Raw genomic sequence first — 10,589 nt, forward strand, 5'->3', positions numbered from 1 at the left:
AAAAAAAAAAAAAAAAAAGAAAAGCAGAATCTGACCTTTAAAACTCACTTTTTTGTGTTTATTTAGGTATTGATTTAAACAAGTTTCTCTCCCTGTGTTGCTCAACACAGTTTCTACACCTCATGACATGTGATGTTTCACTTTGGCTGTAGAGAAATTACAGTCCTATTTTACTTGATTTGTCTACAGAAAAGATGAAGATGAAAAGGGAAGCCAAAAGCATCTCAGCACTTAGAAGAGAGGAGAACAATTCAGAACCATTCTAAAAGGTGTATCCCAAAAGAGTTTCATTCCCCATCTCCTATGGGCTGGCAATCGCTCCTGGATGTTTTGTAAACATCCCCAATAAATGTCAGGGGCTTGGGTTTACAATTTTTGAAGAATCAAGTAGGAGAGCTGAAAGGTTGCTCACCAACAATTCATCCAGATTTCTCAGTTTAACAGCTTGTCAATTTTTCCCTTCCAATTTTTTAAACGAAATAAATCAAGTTTCCTCAATCCATGTCTTAACACCCAGAAAACACAAAACAGCTCTACTACAGACACCCTTTAGGATACCACAGATAATAACAAACATTTATTTCATTCAACTACCATTGCTTAATCTACCAGCAAAAGCAGTACCATTAGTTTAAGCCTCCACATTTTGCTTGGACAAGAACAAATTTTAGATTAAGTGTCCAATTATTGGCTCATAAAGTCCTAATACTGCCATTTCCTTCTTAGCAGAGTGTGGCTTAATTGGAAACGGCCTTTTTTCCTGAGACTTACCTAATTCTAAGCAATGTCATCTGCCCTTCTGAACAACACATTAAACTGCAGGGGAAGCGTGCTGAGCAATGCCCTCCTGAATAAATCTCTCCAGCTCACGGCCATTAACACAAATCCCAATCCCTCTTCCCATCAACTGATATTGATGACAGTGATGAGGCCACTGCAACTTGCTTTGGTGGCCATTAGGAAATACAATTTTATTTTGTGGGGTTTTTTTTAATAACAATTAACATGCCAAAAACAGAGAGGTTTAAAGAAACAGATTTGCACGCAGGTTGGCAAAGAGCCAAGTGATTTCACATTTAGCTATATACAACATCACATCATATGCTCAAGAGAACAAGATGAAAATATGTGATACTGCAAATACAGATAAAGGCTTTAATGGCATAAGTTTCAGATGGTTGGCATAAAAAATACCCAGGAGTTATGCTGGCTACCACAAATGACTGTTTTTCAAACCCTTATGTCAAAACACCACCACATTTTAGAAGCAATTAAAAGTCTCAGATCTTCTGAAGAATTTTACTGGTAATCTTTTTCTAGCCCAGTATCTACAGAGCCAAATTCCTGTTGGGTCACAAACAGAGATCACTAACATACATGTACATTATAAAACCTTAAAACAAAAAAAGCCTCTTCCACAGTTATTAATTATCTAAAATGTTCAAAAAAGTAAGATGAGAAAACCCATTAGCCATTAATCCTTCTCCACAAATATCAGTAACTTTAAAAATATCCATTTCAGACTGGTGGCCCTTTTTTTAACAGACCTTAAATGATACCAAAACTCAGAAAAGAGCTTCTTTTTTTTTCCCCTTCACCTCCAAATCACAGTAGCTCAAAGGGTCAAGCAGGAAATATTAATTCCTAGACTCATAAACACTACACATAAAGGGAAGAGTCCTTCCAAAGGGACAAAGAACACCTGGGCTCCGTTTTGATCAGTTTTAAGATCCTGGTCTTTCAATCAAAACACTCCCGTGACAATTGTGGCAGGCAGTCAGTGGGGACACTAATTTGGTCAGGACACTGATACTGCTGTTTTCTTCACTATCATGACAGGTCTGAGATTGTCAACGTGACAGCTCTTTTGTGAACACAGTTGGAGACCCTGGTGAAAATCCCCAAGAGCAGACAAAGGCAGCAGTTGCACTCACAAAGTCAACTGGGCACAGTTAATTCTGTCTCAGATCATGGGCACAAATCTGCTTGAAACAAGAATTGCACTTACTACAAAGAACAGGTTACACCAAACACAAGGCTTCAGGACAAAGTGAATAATGCTGTCTCTTCATCAGGCAGTATGTGCTGAAAACTTACTCTGTATAATACTACAAGCCCTACCTTTCCCTGTAGAGCCCATGTAACTGTGATCAGAATGCTGGAGAAGTCCTGCTTTTATAGGCAAAGACAAGGAGGGGAAAAAAGCATTTTTACCAGATAGCCTATACCTGCAAAATACAAAAAACCTGCAAGCCACAAAGGTCCTGGTGATGCGGTTTAGTAGAAATGCTGCATTAGCATTCGTTGGGATGATCGACAAAAATCATTCATGCATCTGCTATGGATTCACTCACATAAATTCAATACCAGAGCACAGCATCCTGCTCACATAGAATACAACCAAAAAGTATTGGCACATAATAGTGCCAAAAAGTGGTGCAGCACATGCACCAAAACCACAGGCACAACCAGGGGACTCCAGCTGTCCAAGAGCTTACACCTTCATCAAAGCACAGGCGGCTCTTGCAAGCCAGAGCTTCTCACAAAATCTAAATGCTACAACACTCTCAGGAAATTCTTTAGGAAAAAACATGTCCCCTTCCCTAAATACTTTTTATTTGTAAAAATCCAGGTTAGGGCAGTCAGGGTCACTGGGTAGCCAGACACAGGACTGGAGAATATTCGCAGTCCTGCCCTGCTTCGGTACCATGGCAATGAAGAGGAAACACAGCTTGGGTTCAGCACTGGAGCCCAAATGCAAGGCAGAAAAAAGCAGATTGAAGAATGAAAGGAAGAGAGTACAGTTTTCCATCAAAAATGAGCTAAGTTGAAACTGAATTCCTGAAGCTCCATTAGCAAACATTAACCAAATCCACTTGACACATTCAGGCCGTATCTTTATTTCCAGTGACTCCTCCATATTATAGACATAGACTATATTTAAGGAAATTATTTAAAACCATGCTTTTCAAACTCTTCAGGCAATGCATCATTTCCTCAAGATAAAACCTGTTGTGTGAATTAACACAAGTGACTACAGGGACAGTGTAGGACATACTACCAAAGGGGTTTTGCATTTCTTTCACAGTTCAAGATCAGATTGTTTCATAGACTACAATTTATGATTCAAATTGAACTTTATGAGCAGTTACCAATCAAATTCTTGTTGTTTCTTGAGGCCCAAACTAAGACAATACTAACTTGCAGAGTTTTTATTCAACAGATTTTGCTGCAGTAAACAACTATAAACAAAGTCAACATGAGAATAAAACCTCAGTAACAGAAATGCTAAAAAGAATTACCAAATTCTCTGAAGAGGTAAGTGGAAAAAGTCCCCCATTTTTCTGAAGTTATCTGTGCATCACTGTCCTGTCTGTGCAAAGGGTGTGATACACTTTGTTCATCACAAGGGATACACAGGAGATTAAAACATTCACAAACCATTTAGATGCAGCACCAGCTGAAGAACTGAGCAAAGAACCAGTCATTCTGTATTCTGACAGTATTTGAATGGTGCATGAGACCACATGCTGAACAAATAACATAACAGACTGAAAAGCACTTCATTCAGAAGATTGGTCCAGTGCAGGAGCAGGAAAGGGCGGGTGAGGGAGAAGGGGAAGAATCTGATCACATAATTATAGGCTTTCTGACAATGCACACACACAGAGAAGCCATATTAAGATTTTTCCATATACCCTTAAGTTCTGGTTTTTTCCCTTTCATGATTAACTGCTTGGTGGTTCTGCCACAATTTACAGCTATTTTTAAGTATTACAGACGAGCAACACAGCATGTATCTGTGTGTCAGAAAAGAAGTGAGGAGCATATATAATGCAGTGTAAAATCTATTCGTGTTTTTCTTTTTACAGCACATAGCCAGTGGATTCCATGATCACACAGCATCATTAGGAAACCAACATCACCAAATCTATATTTAACTAATTGCCTTCTCATTTAGGTAATGGGTTTTAAGGGTTCTGTATGGCAGTACAGAACAAACACTTTAAAGCAGTGATTGATTTTACCAATCCAATGAACCTCCACCACGTAGCATCTGGTACTGTTTCCATTTTTACACTGAAAAACTATTATCTGACCATTTCTATATACAAGGTATGGCTTTATTGCTGAGTAATCTTGCTCACTCTTAACAACAGCTGCTAATAAATCCACATACCACAACGAGGAAATTTTCACACTGATCCTATACAATATTTTTAGCATTTATTGTTTTAAAATTATTATCTGTGCATACTTCAAGCTATCTCTGCCTAAAGTAGAGGCAGAGATACTTGGAGAATCTCAAGAACTTGGAGAAGGTTCAAAGAAAGATAAGAAACTTGCAAAAATTATTCCATTATTTATACTGGGGAGGAGAGGGAGGGCAGGTGGGGGGAAACGTGACGGACTTCCATTTTATAGCTGCTGGTTTTGTCCATCAGGAAGCAATCCAGGTTTCTTTTCATAGGTTTGTGATTATAAATAACCGTCATCTCCTTGGATTTAATTAAGAATATATAAAAATTAACATTTTTGTCTCTGGAGAATTATCCCCAAGTGATGTCTAGTAGCAAATACAAACCAAAGGCCTCATTTAATCCACCTACTCCAGGTTCAATTTCACCCACAACACGTAACTAGAACTGCAAGTGGATTTAAAGAGACCATGAGAAAGAAGGAACTCACCATTCTAACTACTTCAGGGTAAGTCTGCTCTGTCAAACAGCCTCTGCTTATTGTAATGTAGTCCACCAGTTCATTAAGAGTGGAGCGCTTGTATTCTTTCATTTTAAGGTCTGAAAGCGTGTCCATGAAGTCAAAAATGACACAGCACTGTTGAAGTTTCTTTAGGAACAGTTCAGGCTGCTCTGAAGATGGAACGTCTATGAAACAAGAAAGGAAATCTTTGTGAGTCTGGCATCTTATTATACAAAACAGGATTTCTTTTTGAAGATCAGTTTCAAAGGAAAGCAGCATTCATACAATTTTTGTAAAACAGAGTTCACATTAACATACGAACCGCTTATGGGAACTGTGTTACCACTGTGTGTTTGAGATCTTCAACACACTGTAGAAGAAATTTAGTCACCACTGGCTATTAGGAAAATAAAGTTCACCAAGAAAGTCCAGGTTTAAGTGGAGAATGCAAACACAACAGCATTGAAGACTTAATTTTACAATATACCACTACTTGGAGGCTGGCGTTCACCACTGTTAACTTACACTCCAAAGAAGGATGAAAGAACTGACAAACACATCAAGCTTGATTAATTTATATTTCTAAAAACACTGCGTCAATTATAACCCTACATGAATATACATGAATACATATATATGAATACACAGCAAGACTATAATTCCACAAACAAGTTTTAAGATTCAATCATTACCCCCACGTTGACACTTTTCACAGCAAAATCAATTGCACTGAAACAAAACGAGGATTTTTTTGCTGTACTATGAACACATAACATGCATCAATAGGAACACTTTCACAAAAAATAGTATGTGTTTGACCAATGAAGTAAGGAGAATGTACTATTCACTACTTTTGCTCTGTTTACTTAATTCTCAGTAGACAAAAAGACTTAATACAATAATAAAAGGAATGTCAGCATCTTAGTGGCTGGTTAGTTTACCAAATGCATCAAAAGAATACACAGACAGCTTCCTTTCTCCAATGTTCATGCACACAAGAGGCTAACAATAGCAGAAAGTTGCAGGAATGAAATACATATTTTTACTCTGCAAGTTTGCTCTCAGACTGGGGAGCACTTCACTTCCTTTGATCTGCCTTTTTTTTTTTTTTTTAAGACAGCAATGCCTGCCTCAGCACCAAAATCCTGCAAATGACCTTCCAAGTCACAACATAACATGCAAATGAAAAATTTTGTTGATCTCAACTAGAAAAATTGTAATAGTAAAAATTGATGCTTATTTCTTAAAACTTGGACATACCGGTAAAAAGCCAATCTAAGATGGAATTTCTTACTGCTGACACAAGAATATGTCAAGGTAATACTTGGTAAACGCTGGAAACTCTTAGTAATTGTATGGTAGTTTTAAGTAGTTTTAAGGTTTAAGTACCATGAATCTGTTTTAATTAAACACAGTGCTTAAATTTAATTAAAAACAGTGCTTAAACACTGAAGGGAATAAACATGGACTGCAGTACAAATAAAGATGCAACGGTTTATTCAACTTTCTCTGTTTACAGCACTGCAGTAGTGACAGGATTCAAAAGGTAGTGAACTGCATCCTGCAAAGAACCACCAAAATCTTGGTAAAGTTTAATTGATGCTGTTGGGCAGCACACACCAATCTCATATTCATTAGGCCTGGGTAAGTTCTGTGACATCTGTGTCCAAAGGAAATTAGGGTGTAGGGGGCAACATGGTATAGTTATGACACCACATGTCACATCATCAGAACTGTTCACCCCACAGTCCCAGAGGCTACAATCACCTGTGGCACAGCAGATGCAAGAAACATGGTCCTGCAGAACCCCAACAAGAGCTACATGGGAGAAGAATCCTCCCCAGACACCTCTGGAACACTGAAGGGCCCCAAACCAAGTCACCCTAAAGCCATTCCACTGGCCAGGTTTCTCTCACACATTCAGACACTCAGAGCAGGCAGAGCTGAAACCTAAGATGAGCCAGGGAGCCAAACTCATTAGCCTTCACCCATTACAAAAAAGAGCACTTCTTCAAGATCCTTCTAAGGTTACAGCCCTACAGAAGATAAAAGGCCTGGGGTAAAGTCCTTGTGACTGCTTTCTTGACTACCTGTGTTCAAATAATACAGAGAAGGAGAATGGACTTCAGAATTCACTATTATTAGCAAGCAGGCAACAGTTACTTAATTAACAATTTCTTCCAAAAGACAGACTCTAAATACAAGCGGCAAAGAAGAGGGGGGGAAATGAAAGTGAAACTGGTTACATTTCAAAAGTATTATTTTTAAAAGTTACACTCTTTCTTATACTATCTATAATACACCACAGACCTTGAAAAGCTGTAAAAGGTATCAGTAAAATCTCTGTTGTTACATGGTCATAACAGGGTTTTGGTTGCACTGTTCTACATGACCTGTACACATCTGCTTTGGCCAACAAGGACATTACAGTCAAAGAAAAACAGGCTGAGATCAAATGGGAATCCATTAAGATACAACTCAGCACAAGTTAAAACCAGACCCATATATATGACTCAAGATTACACTCATTTTAAACGGAGCTGGTATTGAATAAAAATTTTTAAATTACTGAAGCATTAAAATAAGCAATAAAAGTTTGTTTGTTTGTTTTTTTCTCCAGTTAAGTATATGCAAGTGTGGGAACAAAATGAAAAATATAATTAAGTTCTGCTCAAGAAAAACCACTCTAGAACACTCCATGAAATTCATGGGACTCTAACTACGTCAACAAGCCATATGAACCATAGGAGCAAACAAAAAACCCCAAACCACAGCCAACCAAAAAACCCACAAACAAACAAACAAACCAACCTCAAAGCCCCACAAAATAAAACCTCACAAACCAATTGTTCTGGTCATATCGGTTTTTCTTTATTAAGCCAGTTACCACTCACACTAGGGAATAAAACTGCAAGAAGTTTCACTCAGTAGTTTTTCTCATTATTCTTGGGAATTTGGGGTGCCTTGGGAACAGGTTAACACCTAATGCCTAGGGGGTTTTTTGGACTTGGAAACAGGACAAGTATGGGAATAAAAAAGTAAATTAAAAAATAAGAGGAGTAAAAAATTAGAGGGTCCTAAGACAAGAAAAGGGCAGCATAAATAAATAAATAAAATCAGTATTCCATATTCCCAGCCTTCCCACAGAGATCGTGCCATTAGTTGGTTTGGGGTTTTGGGAGGGGCTTTCTTTTACTGGTACCTGGGGTACAGACCTACAGAGCCCCACAGCAAAGCTGAGCTCCTCAACACGACCACTTGAAATGAAACACGCAGTTCCTTACAGATGTCTTCAGGGAGCCGATGAAAAACAGCAAATCATTTTCTTCTCAGCAGACACTCAGAGCTTCCAATGAATTCTGCAACATTTTACTCCTGTCCTAACGCAGCGAAACATTCAGGCCCCAAAATTTCCATTGTATCTACTTTCAGATGAAAGAACTGAAAACTGAGCAACTGCTGTAATAAATCTGTGTAAACACATATAACACTTTAATAGCCTATAAAATAAAATAAAAATGACACTATTAAGTGGCACGTGTGATTTATGTCCAATGCACAAAGGAGTATACATTTATTAAAATCAAAATTTAAAGGAAGATAAACTTCTGTCTGGATGACTTGTGAGAACTCTTTCATTTTCAGAAGGTCCTCTGAAATTTAATTTTCAAGCTTGTCAGTTTTCTCTTTAGCCATTTAAAACTGCACAGAGCTTTTGAAATACAGTGAATATTCACAGACTCAAGGGAAACTGGCTTAGAGAAAGCAAGCACTAATACATCTGAACAATGATAATCAAGACAGAATCAGAGCCTTTAACAATGTCAGGTTTTTATAGTTATCAGAAAAACTGACAGAAAGTGCTGTATTTTTTTTTTTAGACATGGACTAACAATTCACACTGCAAGGGCTGAAGTACTAATTCCAAAATGGTCAAAGCAATTCCGTTTCTCTCTTAATAGCCTTTTCCCAAAATAATCCTAATCCAACCAGCCCACCCCTTCTCATAAATCTCTGTCTTCTGCATCCTTTTATCAACTAAAGACATAAAACCTGATAGCACACTTCTACTGCAAGTCTCAAACATGAATAAAAACATACTAATGTTTTTACTGCATTCGTGTTTTAATTAAAGTAATTCACAAGTAACTCATTTTGGATCACAGAAAGCAAACTGTGCACCAGAGAAACTGCATCCAGAGAACGGAGCTCTGGCTCTCCTCTCCCTGGCAAGGGAACAACCAAGAGAAGGGGAAGCACCTGGATCGGTTCCCTGATCCACTCCAGCGTGTAGGTTTGCAATGAAGGGTATAACGAGGGGAAGGGAAGATGGGGGAGGGACTGAGCTGCCAAACAGCACAGCAACTGTGAGGAAAAGCCACGGGCTTGCAGACACAGGGCAGTGTAGGGCCCAGAGTCAGAATAAAAGGAGACAAATGATGCAGACTACATAGGAAGCATTAAACACAACTAGAGGACACTCACACATGCTGCCCTGCACCCACACATGCACTGTCAGAACGTTTATGAATAGTTAAAATCAAAATACCCTCAGAATAACTATTGCTTCCAGTATATACATTACTGGTATTCAATAGCTTGAAGATGACATTTGCATAAAGAATCTGCATCATCTTCTTGTATGACAGTAAAAGCAAACACCACATTAAACATGAAAAAATAAAAACACAGACTAAAACCAAACTCCAGAATGGGGAAGAGAGTTTAATAGTAACTTTCTTATTCACACTAACTTTAAGCACTTCCTTATAATGTCCCAACATCTGAGAACTCTGTATTCATTCCACTTCTGAGATTGTTTCCTCTTTTAACTAAATGGCAAAATTTCTGCTTTCCCTTTCAACTTAATGGCAAAGTATTTCCTCAATTTTTCTCCAGTTTCCACATCCTCCAGTTACTAAATAAACCTAGGACTATTCTTTTTCTAGTTAAATAAAATCTCCTTGTGACAAAAAAGCTCCACAACCCCAAACAAATTTCTCTCCTTTTGCTGCCACTCACAAAGCCACCTCATTCAACATAACCTGCATCAAGGACGCACCCGCACAAAGCAGGACCTGTGCATAAATCTCTGCCTACATCTATTCTTCACAAATCACTGCAGAGATTTTATTTTGTAAGAAGTTACCTTTTGAGTTCTTCATTCAAGCAAAACTTGCAGATTTAAATTTGAAAGCCTTCTGGTTTTCTTTGAGCAGCTCACTTCAAGAGAAGGTCTAGCGACACCCAGCTCAAAGCTTTTGCTAACTCACAGTCCTGTCACACAGAGCAAGCCACTTCTCACAGTACAACATTGGTCATAAGACCTCAAGAAGTACAAATGTTTGCCCTCTTTTTCTTACATACACATTTTTTGAGAAAAAAATAATCACAATCCTGATAGCATTCACTTAATTTTCCTGCCTGGCTGTCAATATTATGAATGCTTTGCTAAGTCAGTAATCATTCATTTACAATAGGTGCTTTTTCCCAAAGCTGTTTTCCCAACCCATTCTCTATACTTAATAATTATAAGGCAGGGCAGCAGTTGGGCACTGTGTTCCAAAAACCTAACCAGTACAATTATTCACACAGCAATAAATACAGTGGGACAGACTCAAGCTGACTTTCATGAGTGAACACGCACAAGAAAAGCACAACATTAACACCCCATTTCCAGCACGTTGGAACTGCACAATTAGAAATGCAACACGGGACATAATGCACCAATCTCCGGACAATCTGTGCCTCTTCGGATAATCAATCACAAAATTGAGAGTTATTTCCCTAGCCATAAATTTCTCCCTGATCAAACCGAACAAGTTCTCACTAAATGGGAATCTCCTGGGTAGTTATGCAGGAATCCTGGATCTGGAACTCCCTCTACT

General features: G+C 38.3%; 1 protein-coding gene across 7 annotated transcripts in view; it reads right to left on the minus strand.

Annotated features, from left to right (window-relative positions):
* PPP2R5E (protein phosphatase 2 regulatory subunit B'epsilon) overlaps positions 1-10,589 on the minus strand; it is a 78,010-nt gene that overhangs the window by 25,786 nt on the left and 41,635 nt on the right. For all 7 annotated transcript variants that reach the window (XM_017807550.1, XM_017807548.1, XM_017807545.1 and 4 more), the window contains one exon: positions 4,690-4,886. In XM_017807550.1, the coding sequence (XP_017663039.1) occupies positions 4,690-4,886 (197 nt within the window). The remainder of the gene's footprint in view (positions 1-4,689; positions 4,887-10,589) is intronic.

The sequence above is a fragment of the Lepidothrix coronata genome, unplaced genomic scaffold (assembly GCF_001604755.1).
Source record: "Lepidothrix coronata isolate B3197 unplaced genomic scaffold, Lepidothrix_coronata-1.0 Scaffold19, whole genome shotgun sequence".
Classification (NCBI taxonomy): domain Eukaryota; kingdom Metazoa; phylum Chordata; class Aves; order Passeriformes; family Pipridae; genus Lepidothrix; species Lepidothrix coronata.